This window comes from Cololabis saira, chromosome 19 (assembly GCF_033807715.1).
Source record: "Cololabis saira isolate AMF1-May2022 chromosome 19, fColSai1.1, whole genome shotgun sequence".
NCBI lineage: Eukaryota > Metazoa > Chordata > Actinopteri > Beloniformes > Belonidae > Cololabis > Cololabis saira.
Genome location: NC_084605.1, coordinates 13,696,340 through 13,715,866, shown reverse-complemented (window position 1 = coordinate 13,715,866; position 19,527 = coordinate 13,696,340). Strand labels below are relative to the sequence as shown.

Below are 19,527 nucleotides of genomic sequence, written 5' to 3'. Positions count from 1 at the left end.
CGTCGTACATGTGAGTGTGTGGAATGAGAATATAATTTTTGTCATTGTGTGTACGACGAGGGGGTGCATTTCACGGCAGGGGTGCTGAATCCGGCACAACACCGGCAGCCGCCGTCAGCGCGCATGCGCCGCGACGTCACCGTGTTTGTGTCGGCGATGTAAACAAGACGGACGGAGCTGAGGACGACGCTCTGTGCAGCTGATGACACCTGCGATACACCCGTAGACGGCCGCCATGGGGCTCCCTGTTACCATTAAAGTCAATTTCCGGGGGAACGTGAAGAGGTTTCTGGCCCAGGATCTGGACAAATTGGAGTGGGAGTCGGTGGAAGCCTGGGTAAGTATTAGCGGCGCTAGCAGCGCTGAGCGCTGCGCAGTTTGGTGAGGAGCAGGCCCAGACACGGCTCAGACCCGCACACAGGCGATCACCTGAAGGACAGCCCATACTGTTAGTGCCATGCCTATATGTGCATACACATATATACAATGTATGTGTATGTATATACACATAAACATATGTGTGTGTATATTTGTATTAGGGCTGTTCGATTTTGCCCAAAAATAAAATCTCGATTTTTTTCTCTCAAAATCCGATTTTCGATTACGATTATTTTGTGAATTGACAAAAGGCAAAGAAATTATTTCAAATTAGGGATGGGCGGTATGGACTAAAAAATGTATCACGATAATTACTGGCATTTATCCCGATAATGATAAAAATTACGATTAAAAAAAAATACCAATTCAACTCCATCTTTTTAACTATAAATCTATCTCGCTCTCAGATCCGCCATGTTTGTTACACAAAAACGTTATCAACGGGAATTTATCTTTCTTTCTTTCTTTCTTTCTTTCTTTCTTTCTTTCTTTCTTTCTTTCTTTCTTTCAGGCTCATTTCCTTCCTTTTTCCCTTCCTTCCTTCTTCCCTTCCTCTTTTCTCCCTTCCTTCTCCCTTTTCCTTCCTTCCTTCCTTCCTTCCTTCCTTCCTTCCTTCCTTCCTTCCTTCCTTCCTTCCTTCCTTCCTTCTTTTTTCCCTTCCTTCCTTCTTTCCTTGTTTTCTTCCTTCCTTCCTTCCTTCACGTACATTGTGCGTGGATTTAACGCAGAACCATAAATCAGCTTTACACAAAAACGTCATCAACGGGAATTTATCGTTTTTACCGCGAGATGACAAATTCTTACCGTGGGGAATTTTTTTGACGGTTTATCGTGAACGGTAAAATATTGCCCATTCCTATTTCAAATATGCTGTTTTTTTATTGAACATTTGCCCCATTGGGCTCTAAGTGCAAACTTTGCTCTTATTAAACCAAAAATGAATGAATAAAGTGCAAAACTCTTTAAAATAAGTTGAAAAAAAGTTTTAAAAAATATAATAAAATATAAAGTTTTATCTCTGAAAAAAAAAATCAGCAAATCAGAACTTGCAAACATACAGTAAGTTATATTTCCAATTAAATAAAACAAGACATTTTCTAATTAAACTAAACTGGGTCTTTGCATGCTAAATAATAATGCAACCCATGAAGGAGGTGGAGGTGTGTAATGTCACTCATTACATTTGCTATTCACATTTGCAAGTTTTTTGCAAGGAACACGAGCCGGTCTACGGCATCTGGCTTGAGGGATGCCCGGTGGCATGTTACAACACCCCCTCGTACACTAAAGAGCCTCTCCGATGGGGCACCTGTCGCAGGTATTGAGAGGTATTTCCATCAATCAGTAATATGGTATCAATCATTAATATGTGTGCAGACAAGGTAAAAAAAAATAATAAAATAAATTAAAAATAAAATTTAAAAAAAGTGAAAAATCGATTTTACGATTTTCACGTTTTAACATCGTTCTAATTACATAATCGCGATTACGATTTAAAATCGTACAGCCCTAATTTGTATATATATATCTGTGTGTGTGTGTGTGTGTGTGTGTGTGTGTGTGTGTGTGTGTGTGTGTGTGTGTGTGTGTGTGTGTGTTTAGCCAGTCTGTGCGTCACAAAATAGTCACGGGAATGGAAATGTATCCCATTTGGTTCAACATTGCAGCGTTTGTGCACACACTCACACTGTCCAGCCTTTTGAGATATTGATGTCATGTATGGTGTGATATTTGATGTAAACTCTTCTGTGCATTTCAGATCAAAGCATCATTTGGGATCAATCACTTTCAAGTTAAATACTTTGATGAGGATAATGAAGAGGTAAGGCAATGTTTACAAGTGTGTATTGGTTAATGTTTCAGTTTTTCCCTGAGTAAAAACACAAATAGCACACTAAAAAGCTCTCAACGAAAAGTACCCAGTGAGAAAAACATATATTTGTCTCATGTCATTAAGTTGCTGTTACTGAATAGTTAAAGTTAAATGTGGAAGTTACATCACTCCTCCACTTATATATATATATATATATATATATATATATATATATATAATATTCTTTAAATTGGTTTAAATGTTTAAAGCATGTTTTTCTATTATGGTTTGGCTGAATATAAGTACATTTACTTATTTTGTTTATCTTGTATTTTAGATTTGCATTAACAGTCAAGGTGAGAAAATTTTTTTTTTTTAATTCTTATATTTTTAAAGCAGAATATGATTTAGATAATACGCTTGTATGTATGACAAAAAGGTAATGTTTTATTATTATTATTATTATTGTTTTTTTCTTTTACAGATGAATATGAAGAAGCCATCAAGGTACAGTGGCCCTGCAAGATTGTAATTCTTTATGAAGGGAGTAAATACTAATTTATACTTTAGTTATATACTACCCAAGCTTTTGTAGTTATAAACAGTTATGGCAGAGGAATTTTCTTTGTCATAGTGTTGTTATATCCAACAACTGTTCCAGTGTAACGACATTCCTAAACCTGCACCTCGGGGAATAGTAAAGGTGTACACTGAAATACACGGCTGATTTGCATAGGTACCGGTGTTAATTCTCTCCACAGAGTGCAGAGAAACAGGGCAATCAGTTGCACATGAATGTGTACAAGATGAAAGGGCAGGCCTGTGGAGGTCCACTCAAGACTGAGGTGAAGGAGCTGAAAGGAGACCTTCGACCTGCTCCTCCTTATCCATCGAGAGTCAAATCAGTGGACAAAGGCACTCAGGTCACTCCAGAGCGAGAAAGCGTGAGGAAACATGTTTAATCTTCTATTTTTACATGTTCTGTGTTTTTACTGTATTAACTTGTGCAAAGTTTTTTTTTTACATTAGTTTAACGTCATTTTTGGCCTTAAATTGACTGCTAACAAAGGGAGAAAAGTCCGTCTGTGCCAAAACATTTAAAGCAATCTTAGTTTTCTCACTGTCTGACACTTGACGTTGATGTACGGTAAGCACAGTGCATTTTCTTACAGGTAACAGTAAAGGACAGCAAGGGGAACAAACCTGAGGATGAACCTCCTCCTATGTGGTTCAGATCGTACATGGAGAGGGTAAGGTCTTGCTCGGGAAAAGAAAAAGGAAATATAAAATGTTCATCTTTACCTCTTCCCAGGTAACTACAACTTTTTTCTCTTTTTTTTTTTGTCATAGTTTAAGGATGAAGTTGTAAAGGAGGTGGTGGAAAGGATGTGCAATGACTTCTCTGGTCAGTGTTGTACCCACAAAAGCTCTGATGGGCTCAGTGAGGCTAGTGGAGGGGCTAGTGGAGGTCTTATTGCACCCAGACCGGGCCCGTCCACCTCTAATGGATCGCTTGGCTACACCCCAAACTGCAGCAGCTGCAACAAACTCACCTCTGAAGGAGCCTACAAATGCAGGTAGGCATGAAATACATTTCGATGCAATCCACCTGAAAGTTGCATCATAACATTAGCATTTAATGTTAGACTAGATTTGTTTTCATACACAACATTTAATTAAGCATGACATTTTTCTAATAAGAGACCATTGTAACTTACTACATGTCATACACTATCCTTAAGGCCTTTTCTCTTTAGCTTTTTTATTACAGAGTTATGCTCTTTCGACAGCTTAATCAGCAACTATATTGATGTTTTGTTTTTTTTAATTCTGCCAGTGTTTGCCCATCCTGTATCCTGTGTGAGATGTGCAGACATAGCCATGACCCAAGTCACAGCCTTGTGAGAACCAAGACACCCCTCTCCATTCCTGAGCATGGAATGTCAGGAGAGTTTAGGTAAACCTCCAAAGCCGTGGATCACTCAAACTTACTATTGGAATACTTAAATATTTTAACTAAGAACAGTGCTAGCCCTTTTTCCTCTCACTTCTTCTACATCAATAAAGGAAAACATGTTTATGAATGAACACAAACATGTCTGTAAATATGAATTGTGAGTGGGGATGTGTTTGGATTTTGGAAAATAAACTTTTGATAGTCAACAAATAGGTGTTCCTGATGACATTTCAAACCAGGTTCCCAAGGCGAGGAGACCGGACCGTGCGCAAGGCCGAGCGACAGCGCCTCAAAGCTGAAAGAAGGCAGCTTAGAGCAGAAGTGAAGGAAATCAAGAAGAAACTGAGACTGGAGAAGAGGGGGCTGCAGTGGAGTGGACCCTCTACCTCAGGCAGAGCCAATCTGACAAGCATGACCTCGGCATCCACCCAGGTCCCAGCACTGCCCCCTCCTGCAGCCCAAACAGCCTCAGGTCCAGCTGCAGTCCAAGGTCCCATCCCAGCCCCGGTCCCTGATCCCCAGGCCTCCAGTCCAGAGTAAGCGGCACTTTGGAAGGGCGTCCGTCAGTGCTGGGTGCCTCTAACTCAGCATGGATGCAAAAAGTGTTGTTTTTTTTTGTTTTTTTCCAAGAAAAGAAATCAAAAATATGCCATCTTTGTAATCTAGTCTGTATGAGTATATCGCTGGCTGCTCTGGGAAGGTGGCAAGTGTTGGAACTACCTCAGTGTGAAAACTGCTGCTGCTGCTTCATAGATTTTCTAAGAAAAATGCTTTTCAGCTGCAAAAGAAAAAATCTGGGGTCCTGCTATTTTGATTCATAGAGAACAAAAGAGATGCATATTATAAGAAACCAGGGCTTTTTTTCAACAATGCTCTGTACACTCAAAACTAGGGGTCCCGGGGTCTCGCACACGTCCTTGGTGCCCACTATGGCTGCCTTGTTTCTGGATGAAAATCTGCCTGACGGCACTCGTCTGGAGCCTGGTACCAAGTTCATCAAATACTGGAAGATGAAGAACTCGGGCACTATCAGCTGGACATCAGAGACTAAGGTACCCCTCCCACTCGTCGAGAGGCCAGGCTCCACTTTCTCTCTGCCACCCGCTTCTTTCCCACTTTGAGCCCCCACTCAGCCCATTGCCTCTGCTTATCCAGTAACACCAGCTAGAAATTTCTTACCCAGCCTTACACTACAAGAGCCTTTCTGTTGTCTGAGAGTTGTATGATTTAATTCAGTTGAATCCGTGTTGTGGTTTGATTTCTGAAGTCTTTGTCCTTGTCTGAGTGTGCCCCTCGCTTGTGGAAGTTTTAATTTGTGTGGCCCTGGTTGCACGCTCTCGTCTTTGTGCCTTTTTTCGCATGTATATTCCTATTTTGTGTTTTGTGTATGTGTGTGCGTGCACCCAGCTAGTGTTCATGTGGGGAAACCTCGGCTTGGCATCAGAGGAGAGGAGGGAGGTGCCCGTACCCCTTCTGCTGCCTGGACAAGTGGGAGTAGTCAGTGTGGCCTTTGTCGCTCCTGTGATGGAAGGGATGTACACCTCCCACTGGCGGCTGGCGCACCGTGGGTGCCAGTTTGGCCCACGGGTCTGGTGCAGCATCGTGGTCGACCCCGGCGACAGCCGCGATTCACTCGGGCACCAAAGCAAACCACTGGCAAGTGTACCATCTGGTGATCTGGGGACAGTAGTTTTCATGTACAACTACACTGCAAAAACCCATTTCTGAAGAAAAATAAGACAATACACTTTTTTTCAAGAGAATTTGGAGGCTATTTTAGACTGTTTTGCTAGTTTTAAGAATTTGTAGCCCATGGGGAAAGATATTTTTGTTTAATATAAGCAAATTTTGACTAGATTTATGAATAGAAGGCTTATTTGTAGAAGGGCTGTTTTTGCAGTGTACACTTATGCGCAAAAGTTAGCTCCCTATCTTTGAATCGTGGGGGGGGGGGGGGGTTCTGTGTGTAAAATCAAACAAAGATCAGAATCTTTGCAAGTACAACCTCAGGTAGACATAAAAATTTTTTTTTTTTTGCTGTGCCATTATTTAACAAAAATAAGGTCAAAAAGAAGTATAATATGTCCAACATTAAGTAACCCCCCCCTGACTCAATAACTTGTAGATCAAGTAGCAATAACCTGAACTTGAGGAAGGAACTGTGGCCTTTTCTTCTATATCTCTTTCATTCGGTTCCTTGATGATTTGGACATCACTTATGCACGGCTCTTTTTGGGTCCAGAACAAGCCCCGATACCCCTCCCCCATGCAGCGAGTAGGGACCCAGCAATGATGCAGCTCAGTCACTCAGTCATGGCACGGTTTGACCTTGTGGGTACGTTTGCTGAGACATCCACTCCTGGTAAGATTAGCAGCTGCCTTGAAAGCTTTGAACTTGTGAATAATCTTTCTAATTTGTTGAACGTTGATCTACAAATTATTTAGAAAGGATTTACAACCCTCTCCAGTTTTATGTGAAGCAACAGTTGCTCCTCTTAAGGCTGTTGCTCATATCTTTCCCTCCTGACATTGTGTTAACACACAACTCCAGACAAGCTGCTCTTACAGAGGTCTGCTGATCTTTTTGGACTTCTTGTTGTTAAATAAGGAATGGTACAGTGGAATGAAGTTATATGGTGATTTCTGAGGTTGTATTTTCTCAATTCTGGGGGAGAGGGGGGGGGGGGGGGGGCTGATTTTTGCACATTTTTCTACTTCATTCTACTTTTCTACGAACAGAAACACAACTGTTATGTTTGTGATAAGAGTTTCAAGACTCATGAAAACTGATGGCTTTTTGACCTTATCTTTCCTGTACTTGGGGCTGCCAGTTATGTACACAGGAGTTTTAGATTTGAGGTCATACTAAAATATATGGACTAACGGTGAATAACATCAGAAAAGGTTCACGTTTGTGAACTGGCTGTGTTTTAATAGTTGGTATTTTCATGTTTCTCAAAATGCCAGTTTGTGTAAATGTCAGGGTCAGAGATGTCAAAATAAATGTTTTTAAAAAATGCTGTGATGATACTAATGCTGCCAATCCTGTTTGTGCTTCAGAAAGAGGAGGTGAGGCCCGTGAGGCAGGTAAGGTCCATGAACAGTGGTTCTGGCTTGCCTGTAGACCTCCACCACGAAGACTACTACTTTCCTTCAGTCGACCTGCTGACTGCACAGGTGCACACTCGCAAAGCCCCGACATTCAACAAGTAGTGTTTTAACCAAAAATACCCGGTAGTTGTAGTCTGAGGTCCTGCATAGACGAGGTGAATCGGCCACGAACATGACAAAAGCTTCTCCTGGATGAGTAGCAGGTTGAACCTGCAGTACATTGGGTACGGAAAGTATTCGGACCCCTTTTTGTTTCATTGCAGCCATTTGCTAAAGTCAAAAAAGTTCACATTACATCTCATTAATGTCCACTCAGCACCGCATCTTGACAGGAAAAAACAGAAATGTAGCATTTTTTGCAAATTTATTGAAAAAGAAAAACTGAAATATCACATGGTCATAAGTATTCAGATCCTTTGCTCAGTATTGAGTAGAAGCACCCTTCTGACCGAGTACAGCCATGAGTTTCACTCCTGGATTTGGGGATCCTCTGCCATTCTTCCTTGCAGATCCTCTCCAGTTCTGTCAGGTTGGATGGTGAATGTTGGTGGACAGTCATTTTCAAATCTCTCCAGAGATGCTCAATTGGGTTGAGGTCAGGGCTCTGGCTGAGCCGGTCAAGAATGGTCCCAGACTTGTTCCCAAGCCACACCTTTGTTGTTTTAGCTGTGTGCTTTTAGGGTCATTATCTTGTTGGAAGCTAAACCTTCGGCCCAGTCTGAGGTCCTGAGCACTCTGTCAGGATTTCTCTGTACATGGCCACATAGTTTAGTTTAGTTTAGTTTATTTGCACATAAAACAGAACCTGTATAAACAGTAAAAACAATGGTCAAATTAAACATTGTGCAGGAGAGGTGGAAGCCAAAAAGGCTTTGAAAATGCCTCCCCTTTATAAAACAAATATAACAACAGCAGCAGTAGTAGCAGCTGACTTCAAAGCTAAAACACAATATAGAAATGCATAATATAAAACCGAAAGACAATTTAGCATGAAAAAGAAAAACAATACTGAATTATTGAAAGATAGGAAAAATGATGAAGATGTAGGATAATTTAACAATTCCAGAAGCGTTTCTGAACTTAACTAAAGAATTATTTTTTCAAGGTGTTTTTTGAACAAAGCAAATGAAGATATTGATTTTAGTGATGTAGGTAAATTGTACCATAGGGATGGTCCTCTGTATTTTAAAGTGCGTTGATTGTGTGAAGTCCGGCATAAAGGAAGGTGAAAGTCCTTTGAGTGTCGTGTCTGATATGAATGAATGTCTGAGGAAAACTTAAAAAAATTCTGGAAGCTGAGTGGCAGGTCATGAGATGAATATACATACTTATACATAAACACACAGGTTTGATAGATGTTCACATTGAAGACGGATAACAAATTACATTTTCTAAAAAGAAGAATAGAAGATTCTGTTTTTTTGGAGTAGTTTTTTTCTCAAAAATGTCTTTTGGGCTAGAAGGATCTTTTCGAGAAAAGTAGGACATGTAGCTGCCCATACAGAATTACAATACACAATATATGGATAAATTAAGCTATAATAACAAGTTAAAATACAAGATTGATTCACCAGTGATCGTATTCTACTCAAAATATTGATTGATCTCATAGTTTTTTTACAGACAAGTTCAGTATGGCACTTCCGTGTTAATCTTTCATCAACTATGACACCTAAGAATTTAATAGAAGAAACTTGAGTTAATTCAACATTGTCTATGAATATTTTGGCCTCTTCCTTAGTGTATCTTTTATTTTTATTACAAAATATCATTAAATTAGATTTGGATGTATTAAGAGAGAGTTTATTCATCTGAAACCATTTACAAATTGATGATAGCTCTTCATTTACTTCAAGGATCAGCGTGGTAAAATTTTCATGTGAAGCAACGAGGCATGTGTCATCAGCAAATAAAAGAGCCAGTACATTATGACAGACCATTGGCAAATCATTCATATAAATTAAAAACAGGAGCGGCCCAAGAATGGAACCTTGGAGTACGCCACAATGTAGCTTAGCTCTCCTTGAGTTGTACATTTTTATAGAAACATATTGTTCCCTATCCTTCAAATAATCAGTTAGCCATTTGAGAGCAATATCATGGAACCCATATTTCTGTAATTTAGTGACAAGAATATTATAATCGACAGTGTCAAAAGCTTTCGACAAGTCTAAAAAAAATTCCAAGGGACATCTTCTTATTGTCTAATGCTGTAGAAATGTTATGAACAAACTGCAAGAGAGCCATTTCTGTTGACATTTTTTTTCGAAAGCCATATTGATGACTATATAGTATATTGTTCATATCCAAGTGTTTTTCTATTCTTGAGTAAACAAATTTTTCTAAAACCTTTGAAAAAAGAGGTAAAACAGATATAGGACGATAATTTGTGAATATGTTGGGATCACCTGATTTATATAATGGAATGACTTTAGCTACTTTCAGGTCACTTGGCACAACACCTGTTTTAAGGGACAAGATTAAAACATGGGTGAGAGGTTCAACAATACACGAAGCTACCTTTTTTACAAGGCTGGCTTTTATTTCATCATGTCCAGCGGCAGAATCTCTCAGACCCTGTATAATGTCAAAAACTTCTTTGGAAGTGGGAGGGTCAAAACTCCTGAAACTAGGATACTGATCTTGATGTTCACAAGGGGAGATTAATCTATGTTTTTGATATTTCTTGCTAAAGAAGGACCAATATTAACAAAAAAATCATAAAAGCCATTTGTTATGTCCAATGTTTTAGTAAAATTTCTCTCACCATCAGGTAACTGAGATGGGATAGTTTTGAAGGATTTTTTTTTTTTTACTCAAGAGTTCATTAATGAGGTTTTTTATATTTTATACAATTTCGGGATTGTTCAAATTTTTCAGAGAAATTGTTAGTTTTTTTTCAGTGCGTATTAATTTTGTGAAAAAGTTCTTATATTTTTTATAAACTGCAATATTAAATGGACTGGGATTAACAACACATTTTTTATATCAATTATTTTTTTCTTTTGAAGATCTCTTCAAAAGAAACCTGGAATGATCCATGGGTTGGACATTTTCGAATTATGTTTTCTGGTAATTTGAACAAGTGGAAAACACTTATCAAATACAGACACCGGCTACACTGAAGAATGTAACGCAACCCCAATTAAAAAAAAGATAATCCTCCATTCAACGCCAGGAAATCTTCTGGGCTGTGTGGTAAACTTGATCTTGAGATGACGGAGACAGGAAGTGAGTCGCAGTTGACCCGTCAGATGTACACTTTTCATCTAACAGTCTCAACTGTGGTCCTGTTGGGTTGGAAAATATCCTCCCTACACCTTGTTTGGCCTATATTTCTCTTTCTAGCCTGTCTTAAATGATTTAATCATGTAAAAAGTTCCCACAAGTTGGGCTAGAATGAAGCGTATTGAAGTACTGGTGTGGGTCAGGGGATTGGCTTTCACATTCCTTCATCTGCTGTTTTTTAGGATCTTCTGTCGTTTGAGTTGTTGGACATAAATATTGTGCAAGAGCTGGAAAAGGTTCCTAACAACACTCCAGTCGGTGAGTCACGGTTAAAATCTATCGAACCTCAACTGTTAAACATTTACGTTTTGCTGCGTCCAAAATCTTGTTTTCCTTCTTTAAAAACTTGATTTTTGACTGCATCGAGCATGAAGTACATTGTATGTGTCTGACTACATAGCCAACGTTGTGTCTGCTTGTTCTTGTTTCTAGATTTAACACCCTGCATATCCCCCCTTCCCCATGATGCAGCGGCGCTGGAGAAGTCCATCACTGCAAGCATGAGAGAAGACGCAGAGGCCGCAGGCGTCAGAAAGCTTTTTGGTGAGACTGTTAAAGTAATGTCGCTCTTGATCTGAAGTCATTAACATTAAGTGCAGGAGGATACATGGACATATACAAATGTGGGTTTAAAAAAAAAAAAGGTTTTCTTTTTCATTGATTGAGCAAAATCTTAAAGGATGGCTCTTGTAATTTTATGCAACCTATTGACTGATGTCATGATGACTTTGGAGTTAATGACGATGCTGCGAGTTAGCGGAACATGAAAGATGCTTTTCTTGTATTTTGGGATTGCAAGGTTATTGTACCCTAGTGGGGGGAAATTCACAAACACATTAATAATATATTTGGAGTCAAAATTCCTTACTGGTTTGATACTATATATGGGTGACATCCAATTTGAGGGGTGGAATAACAAAGATAAGAAACTACTACAGATTATCCTTTTAGCGAGCAAAAAAGCTGTTACAAGGAGGTGGTTAAAACCTGAATCCCCACTATAGATGAATAGTTAGTAATAATATATGTAATGGAAAAAATTTCTCTCTAAAAATCGAGAAGGAGAAATTTTACCAGATGTGGTCTAAGTGGACTGAGTACATAAAACCTATTAGGTCTGACTTTTGCTAACTTGACAAAAATAAGGAGTAGGATCAAAATGTGTTTTGCAATATGATATATTGATATATTTTACAGCACCATCTTTACGGATTCTGCTTTGTGTGTAATTTTCTGTATGTAATATTTGAGATGAGAAGCTTTCCATGTTCCATGTAAATATTTTACAAAGAAAATTCTGGGAAGAGCCAGGAGGCAAATTGGACATCAGAAGTACCACAAAATGTAATGCCAATGTTAAACTTACTTGAAGTGATTTTGACGCTATGTAAATCTGCATCTGTGAAATCAAGGCTTTTCCAAATAAAAGATAAAAAGAAAAGAAAAAGAAAGATGCTTTTCCTTCAAGCGTCCACTTGGTGTGCTGCGTTGTCCCCAGGAGTGGAGCTGAGGCAGCAGGAGGTGTGGGAGCCTGCGGCGCAGGAAGAGGAGCGGGAGGAGGAGATCAGCGGGGCTCAGTTCCTCTGTGAGACGGTCATCCGCTCCCTCACCTTGGAGGAGGCCCCCGACCACAGGCCGCTGCGCAGAGCCCCCCACAGCAAAGCCCCTCACAGCAAAGCCCCTTACAGCAGCCCCCGGCCGCAGGGTGAGACCCCGCAGGGCCGCCACCACTCTTCATGCTGGATGGATGGCTGCATGTTTTTCAATCATTTTTCAAACATTTTCAGTTGTGTCCCGGAGTTTAAGCGTCTGCTTTGAGAGAGCCGTCGAGGCTGTGAGGGCGCACAAGGAGCTGGAAGAAAAGGAGGAGAGCAGAGCCGTTAGAGCGGAGAGTTCAGTTCCACCCGAGGAGGAAACAGAGCAAAGTAAGTGGAGAACTTCCTGTTCAACTTTAACAAGCACTTCATCTGCCGTATCACGTTTTGTCCTTTTTTTAAATTCTTATTTCCTCCCTTGATAGTTGTTTTGCTGGGACCAGACGATGACAACCTGCTTGTCAGCTCTCACCTCAAGCCTAAAGACAAAGAGGTTGTTGGGGATAACCATGAAGAGAAAGAGGAAGGTGGAGCCAGAGAAGACTGGGATGAGGTGACAGTTTACATTTCAATTCATATATATATATATATATATATATATATGTATGTATAATGTATAGTGAAAACTGGGTAGTGAAAGTCCAGAAATTTAGACGCATGACACAACAGACCTCTGGATTCAGAATCCATGAGTTTGGCTGTTTCTCATTAACCTTCAGTGTTGTCACATGACGACCATTTCTGGACGTAAAAGCCAACACTGATCATCTAAATCCATTAAAAGTCAGGGACGGCCTCTGCAGGAGGAGTAAAAGCTCGTCATTAACGAAAGGAGAGAAAATAAGATTCATGTGGCTCAAATAACTGATGGCGAACTTCAACAGCTCAGCTGAGAAATGTAATTATGCTCACTGACTCCTGGAGTCTCCACAGTCCAAGGTCGCCGGTAAAAGCGAGACTTTTAATGTCTTTTTGTGAGAAAACTATTTCCGAACATCACAAGAGATTGTTCTGCTATTCACATAAAGTCAGCTTTGACGTGTAAATGCAGTTGCATAAAGAAGTTAGTGAACGTCTCCGACTTGTGGCGTGTTTCAGGTCAGCAGCCAGACATCCTCGGTCTCCTCCTGCGACGATTACATCATCGTCCTCCCAGACTGCTTTGACACCACCCGGCCTCTGGGGGAGTCCATGTACAGCTCTGCCATGTCCCAGCCCGACCCCGCCGCGGCCGATGAGGGGGAGGACGGCTGCGACTTCGAGCCGTGCAGCGAGGCGACACTGAGCGAGAGGCAGGAGGAGCCGGTCGCTGCTCAGGAGGTGTCAGGCGACGCCGGGCCTCCAACCGCCCCTCCCATCCACAGCAGTGTCAACCAGATGCTGTGTGCTTCCCAAACACTGGACGCGGTGACACTTACCCCTGAAGTGGTGTCCCCACCTGCCCCCCCTCAGCCCCGGCAGCCCCCACCAGCCCTCTACTCCCCCAGGTCAGGACACACACATCAGGAGGCCTCTTCTTCTACTGTAACATCCTGTAATGATTCAAATGTAACTTTGTTTCAGGTCTGAGGCACTGTATCTGGCGGAGGATGCCAGTCCTCCGGCATGTGAGGCGTATGAGCCCCAGCAACCACGAGTGCACCTAAATGGTGGGTGTTACTGGACCATCACACGACTAACTCAGTGATGCTACTTAGCACAGCACACAACCACAGTACGGTGCAGAAGGCTCCGAGGCAGCAGGTTTCAGTGTAAAAGTTAGCAGTTTACCGTCAGCCCTGCCTCACAGGCGACTATCATTGCAGAAAGAGGAACTAAGAACACACGCAAGCTCTCAGGATTTGTTAATTCAGCAAGCAGCTGTTTTCCTTTCTTACATGTTTTGTTGTGATTCTTTTTTTTACTATTATCCACATTGCAGTTTCATCTGGTCTGTCAAGATCAGCAGGCTCAGCATCCAGTGCCTTTGAGACGTACAATCCCAGACCAGGCAACGCGCTGCAACCAAGGTGCAAAACAGCGAGCAGTGAAACGTTGTTTCACTTACAAGCTGAAGCTGAAGCTTCACTTCTAGACAATGTTTTACTCTATAACATGGATTGTTTCTGAAAATAATGTCTCGTTGTTTGCATTGTTGTTGTGTAACCGAAGCACTGTGCTCATGCCAGGGGCCAAGGAGGCATCACCGAGGGACTTGTCAAGGGGGCCCTTTCTGTGGCCGCATCTGCCTATAAGGCTCTTTTCACTGGACCAAACTGTTCCATACAGGTACGCTGCACAGCAGTCCGCTGTTCGAACCGTAGATCCCTGCACATGCTTTTAACCCTTGTAAGGCGTTCAACCCGGGTCAGAATGACCCCGAACCAGAGCGAAGGCCCTCAGAGGACTTGCCGATCCATTAGTGCCCTGCAAGGGTTACACGTGTTGGGGGTGCCAACACTGAAGTCACCTTGTTGGTGATAGTTAAGAGGGCATAATCAGGATTTTATTGTGACAAACTCCAAGTTCCCAGCTCAAAATTCCAAGGCAATACTCCAACATGTCACTAAAACTCACCCGTCAAATACCTGCATTCCCTTGAAATCATGCCAAAATAGTGTTTTCTCCTCTCACGAGTCACTGACGCTAGCCAACGTTATTGTTGCCGTCAATTGTCGTAAGGCAAGCCTGTTGCACCCGGAGCCGGACGCGTCTGTAGGGTGTCATGGGAGGTCAGAGTCCACGACTTGACAGAGGGGCTGTGGTGGCAAAGCTGTAGGAGGACTCGCACCCCCCTCCATGAGCTATACAAGGCAGTAACTCCTCCAGTTCCACTCATCGGAGCAGGGGAGTGCAGAGACCTTTTGGAGGGGCAGGTGCTGAAATTTAAACAGGGACACATGGAACATGACTTTAAGACTCTCCGAAAATTACTTGGTTACATTTGTTACTTTGTTACATTACAATACAAAACACTGTTGTGTGTTGTATTGTATTACCTGCTCTGAACTTCTTAAACCTTACCCACGACAAATACCTCGTATTTTAATAAAAAACTAAAACTAATACTGAAACTAATGGAAAAATACAAAACTATAATAACTCTGGCATACCCACTAATCAAAACTAAAGTAATGACAGAAAAACTTTACAGATCTGAATCATAACATAGGCTACATATCATCAAAAAACATAAATAACTGGTACATTTGCTACCTGCTGTGCTCTTTGCTATCCAGCTGGTGATGGATCCACTGCATTTCCACTGGGGGGGCAGGGAGGGGGATGTTCATCATATAATTTTATTTAGCTCAATTATTATTAATTGTTAGATGATATTGGTGAATGAATGGCACTTTAAATGAAAATCTTTTTCTTTTTTTTTTTAAAGGCCTTTGAAAAAAAAAAAGAAGGCCTTTAACAGAAGGGCACTTGAGCTGCGTCCCAATTCTCCCCCTCGCCCTCGTTTTCTTCACTACCCCTAAATTTTGCGCGAAAATTTCCCAGAATGCTTTTCGTCGTCATTTGCGGACTGAATCTAAAAAAAAAACATGGCGGACATTTCTTAGTGAATAAATCAATATTTTGAGTTAGTTCCTGCATAAAATGCGTTTTGATTACATTTCTAGCGACAAATGTATATTTTACTTTCATAATATTGATATTCACTCAGTGAATGTACATAATCCCTTTTTTGTCCATTGTTCGCGAAGAATCGCGCCGGAGTAAAGGCTCTAAGGTTACGCCGTAGGCTACGTAAGCTACGCCGTAGGCTACGTAACCTACGCCGTAGGCTCTGCGTCGATTTGACTCGCCGACCGAAGGCAAACAGGCAGACTCGTCTCAGACTGTGACCAAGGGAGCAAGCATTTTTTTGTGAGGAAAAAATGCTTGCCCCTATGCACGCGCATGCATCGGAGTCACTTCCTACAGAAAAGCCAGTGTGGCGTGGCGTGGTATGCCACATGACAAGTAGACGCCATTGCTCTCCTTCCTCACACTGTCATCTCTTTCCTGTTTTGCTGATGTTCCCAGAGAGGCATCGACCCGGCCACCAGGCAGGACCCTTCCATGATGGCCATGCTGCTGGAGATGGGCTTCAGAGACCAGCGGCTCAACCAGCAGCTGCTGAGGAAGCATGGCTACAGCCTGCTGCACACCGTCAACGAGCTGGTGCAGATGGCCGAGGACGGCCAGAGCGAGGCCGTGGACGCGCTGGACTGAGGGGCGCCACGCCACAGCATTCACTCAGCTTCTAAACTTTACCTAGAGAGAATAATTAGAGTGACCCTTTACAGTGTCAGGATTTACGTTAGAATGTGAAATGGGATCAACACTACGATCACGTCAACAAATTAAATAGGGCTGTTTTATTTCTAGACCATTAGAGATAAAAGACCATTCACAAAAGGCTTTAATTTTGCTTCTCTATTTTCATAAAAATTGTCAATTATAAGCGCCTCTAAATTATGACGAGTGGCGATTAACCTCTTGCCTTGTTTACCTCTGTCATAGAGCTTAATGTGCTTGTCAAAAGGAGCTGGGTTTGTAGTAGCGCCAGCACAAAACCGCATTTCAGCTCTCCATCTCTGTTCGGCTGCCGTAGCTGCTTCCTCAGCGCTGGAGAGGGAGCTGCTCGTGAGCTCGTGATTAGAGAAACCGAAGGCTCTGGAATATCCTAAAGAGGTGAAAAGGTCTGGACAAGCCGGCGCTCTCGTGTAGTGATGTGATTGAAGCTCTGCGGATGTTCTGGTCGACAGGCTTGGAGTAGTGACGTGAAAGATATTTAAGACTTTTATTAATAATTGTAGTGGAATTTGCCTAACAATGCAATCTATTTCTGTATCAGAGTACTGTTATTTTAGACGTTGACATGTGGAATGTAAACCAAACAGTCCGAGCGGATGGCCGTTCAGACTGGGATGTTTTCTACAGCTTTTTAGGAGACGCCTGCATGACGGGTAGAGGCTTCACAGACGAGTCGTGTCCTCGTGGTCTTAGCACAGTCGCAGTGGAAAATGTCCGCTTTGCATCATCTGTTATGGCCCACCTCGCCGGCCTGCATTCTCACCCCCCTGCCCCCAAGTGGAACCCATCATTTAGCTCTAATGAAAGCAGAGATGTCTCTAACCACACATTCCTCAAACTACGGAAGTATTGGGGCCAGGCAGGAGAAAAATAAAAATAATATTTTAGAGGAGGAAGATTTTTTTTTTTCATCATGCACTTCGAGAAAAAAGTCGAAAATGTCGAGATTAATGTTGAAGTACAATTTCGTGGAAAAAGTCGAAAATGTTGAGATAAAAGTCAAAATTTCGTGAATAAAGTTTTGATTGATGATTTGAAACACATATCACACATGCAGTTGCATAACTTCAGAAACGTACCCTTAACGTAACACTCCAAGGGAGTAAGTTAGTTAGTTAGTTAGTTAGTTAGTTAGTTAGTTAGTTACCTTAGTTAGTTATATGCAGGCTGCTGCCTGCATAGCTGTCAGTCACTGGATTTGATGGGCCAGAGGAGACATTTCCACTTTATTCACGAAATTGTATTTCAACTTTATTCTCGAAATTTCAACTATATTCTTGAAATTGTATTTCAACATTAATCTCGACATTTTGACTTTTTTCTCGAAGTACACAATAAAAAAAACCTTCCTCTCTCAAATATTTTTTCTCCTGCATGGCCCTAATACTCTTCCGTATCAAACCCATCGTGTAACCAAGTATGTTTTGTGTGATTGCGTTTTCGGAGCGACGATCATTGGTTTACCGAAGCGTGCGTGTCATGTGAGTGCGTCGTGCTGTGCGTCTGGATTTAAGATGTAGACCTTTGTGTTTGTGGTTGAGGTTTTTGGAACCCTTGTTTTTCTTACTTTTACGATTGTTCATGTTTTAAGGAAACCATGCTCTAGAGAGTAACTCTGAATATATCTACTTTGCTTGTCAAATTATTCTTCTGACGCAGAGTGTATACTTTACATACTTCTGTCAATCTGCCAATAAACTATTTGCACATCTGCCTTCTGTTAATGATAAATCTCCACATCCACTCCCGCAGCACTTTTGGTACAAAGTTAAGTGATGACGACGTTTCTAAGGTCAAAGTGTGCTGATTATGCTGACCCTTTTCTCAAAACAAAGTTTAAACATCACAGCTTTACTTTCTCACTTGTTTTACTTTTGTTTTAGTAATTCTGGGAGAATAATTTCTGCTTTATTGGACACCATCATTTCAAGACTGAACATCAGTGCTATTATTTTACTTTCTTGTGTATTTTCCAGGCGTATTATGATGTTTTATTGTCTTTAAAGGAAAAGTTGAATACTTAAGCTAATTTTCTGTTTGATAGTGGGTTTATAATGGATCACTTTTATTGAACTACAGGAACATCTGTTTGCTTCGTACAATAAAAAGAAGACGTGAGGAACATTTTTGATATGGCGAAAGGTTCAACGCATTTAAAAAAAAAAAGCTCTCTTTGAACTAAGTTAAAGGTTTATGTACAAGCTCAAAAATAACCCAATTATGAGTCTGTTAGAAACGGCTCTCAAATCCAGATATTCAGCACAAATACTGGGAGCAGATGAAAACAACAGGTTGAATTTGAGCAGTTAAAATGTGAAGTAAAGTTTCACGTCTGAAGAGGAAGACCAGACGTAACAGGGGAAGTTCTCAGGCGAAGAAAGGCGTAGCGAGACAGAGACCCACAGAGTCTGAGTCCAGTCTGAGGAGTCTGGTTCAGATATGGAGGAGGACTCTGTCAATGAAGGTGAATGTTCTGACTCCAGGCTGATGGGCAGCCAGGTTCAGAAGCCTTACAGTGTTGTAATGATCAACCAGTTCTTGCAGAAAACAAAAAACATGAAGGGGGTAAAAGTGGAGGATCACTTCCCTGACAGAGAATTGTTTTTTAAATCTGCCTGGTCACAGATGAGCAGTAAAGGGAGGGGAGGTTTTACCGTCCAGGAATTGTACAGACTGAAGAAGATTGTTCAGAAGATAAGGAGAGATGTAAACAACGATGAAGATGAGGATGATGAATAAGATGCTGCACTCTAAATGTAGGTTAGGTTTGCTTTTGTGTTTCTGTTTATTCTCCATCTCCTTCATGATGACTCATTTAAGAATCAGCACGTTAAACATTAACAGGGCGAGAGAGGTGGAGAAGAGATCTCTGCTGTACCAGCTGATGATCATCAAAAAAAGCACCATTTTAACATCTTTAAAGAGTGTAAAATGGTTCCTGTTGGTTTTACTGATCACTTTTTAGTCACTTGCGACATTTGAATCACTAACTTAAAGCATAAGAGTGCATATTGGCATTTTAACACTGCTTTGTTATGTGATGCACATTTTAAGGATGTTTTTAGGTTTTTTGGGTGAGTTTTTAGGAGCAGGCAGGA

At 41.3% G+C, this 19,527-nt stretch overlaps 1 protein-coding gene across 2 annotated transcripts; it reads left to right on the top strand.

The window, feature by feature from the left end:
• Nucleotides 1–132: 132 nt before the first annotated feature.
• Nucleotides 133–18,142, top strand: LOC133419695 (next to BRCA1 gene 1 protein-like). Of its 2 annotated transcripts, XM_061709062.1 has the most exons (22): nt 133–337; nt 2,138–2,200; nt 2,529–2,547; nt 2,676–2,698; nt 2,953–3,135; nt 3,364–3,441; nt 3,542–3,768; nt 4,029–4,148; nt 4,388–4,684; nt 5,041–5,200; nt 5,556–5,804; nt 7,209–7,325; nt 10,730–10,805; nt 10,980–11,090; nt 12,046–12,252; nt 12,335–12,472; nt 12,568–12,695; nt 13,241–13,629; nt 13,706–13,791; nt 14,064–14,151; nt 14,311–14,410; nt 16,157–18,142. In XM_061709062.1, the coding sequence occupies exons 1-22, from the start codon at nt 236–238 to the stop codon at nt 16,343–16,345; spliced, it is 3,150 nt and encodes a 1,049-aa protein (XP_061565046.1). In that variant the 5' UTR covers nt 133–235; the 3' UTR covers nt 16,346–18,142. The 2 variants fall into 2 exon arrangements, with proteins under 2 accessions (XP_061565046.1, XP_061565047.1); XM_061709063.1 differs by lacking the exon at nt 5,556–5,804.
• The last annotated feature ends 1,385 nt before the right edge of the window (nt 18,143–19,527 follow it).

Excerpts from the sequence above, each read along its gene's own strand:
- LOC133419695 (XM_061709062.1), top strand. The coding sequence starts at position 236 with ATGGGGCTCCCTGTTACCATTAAAGTCAATTTCCGGGGGAACGTGAAG. Across the intron at positions 2,699-2,952 it reads AATATGAAGAAGCCATCAAG|AGTGCAGAGAAACAGGGCAA; the intron begins GTACAGTGGCCC and ends TTCTCTCCACAG. Across the intron at positions 14,152-14,310 it reads GGCAACGCGCTGCAACCAAG|GGGCCAAGGAGGCATCACCG; the intron begins GTGCAAAACAGC and ends TGCTCATGCCAG.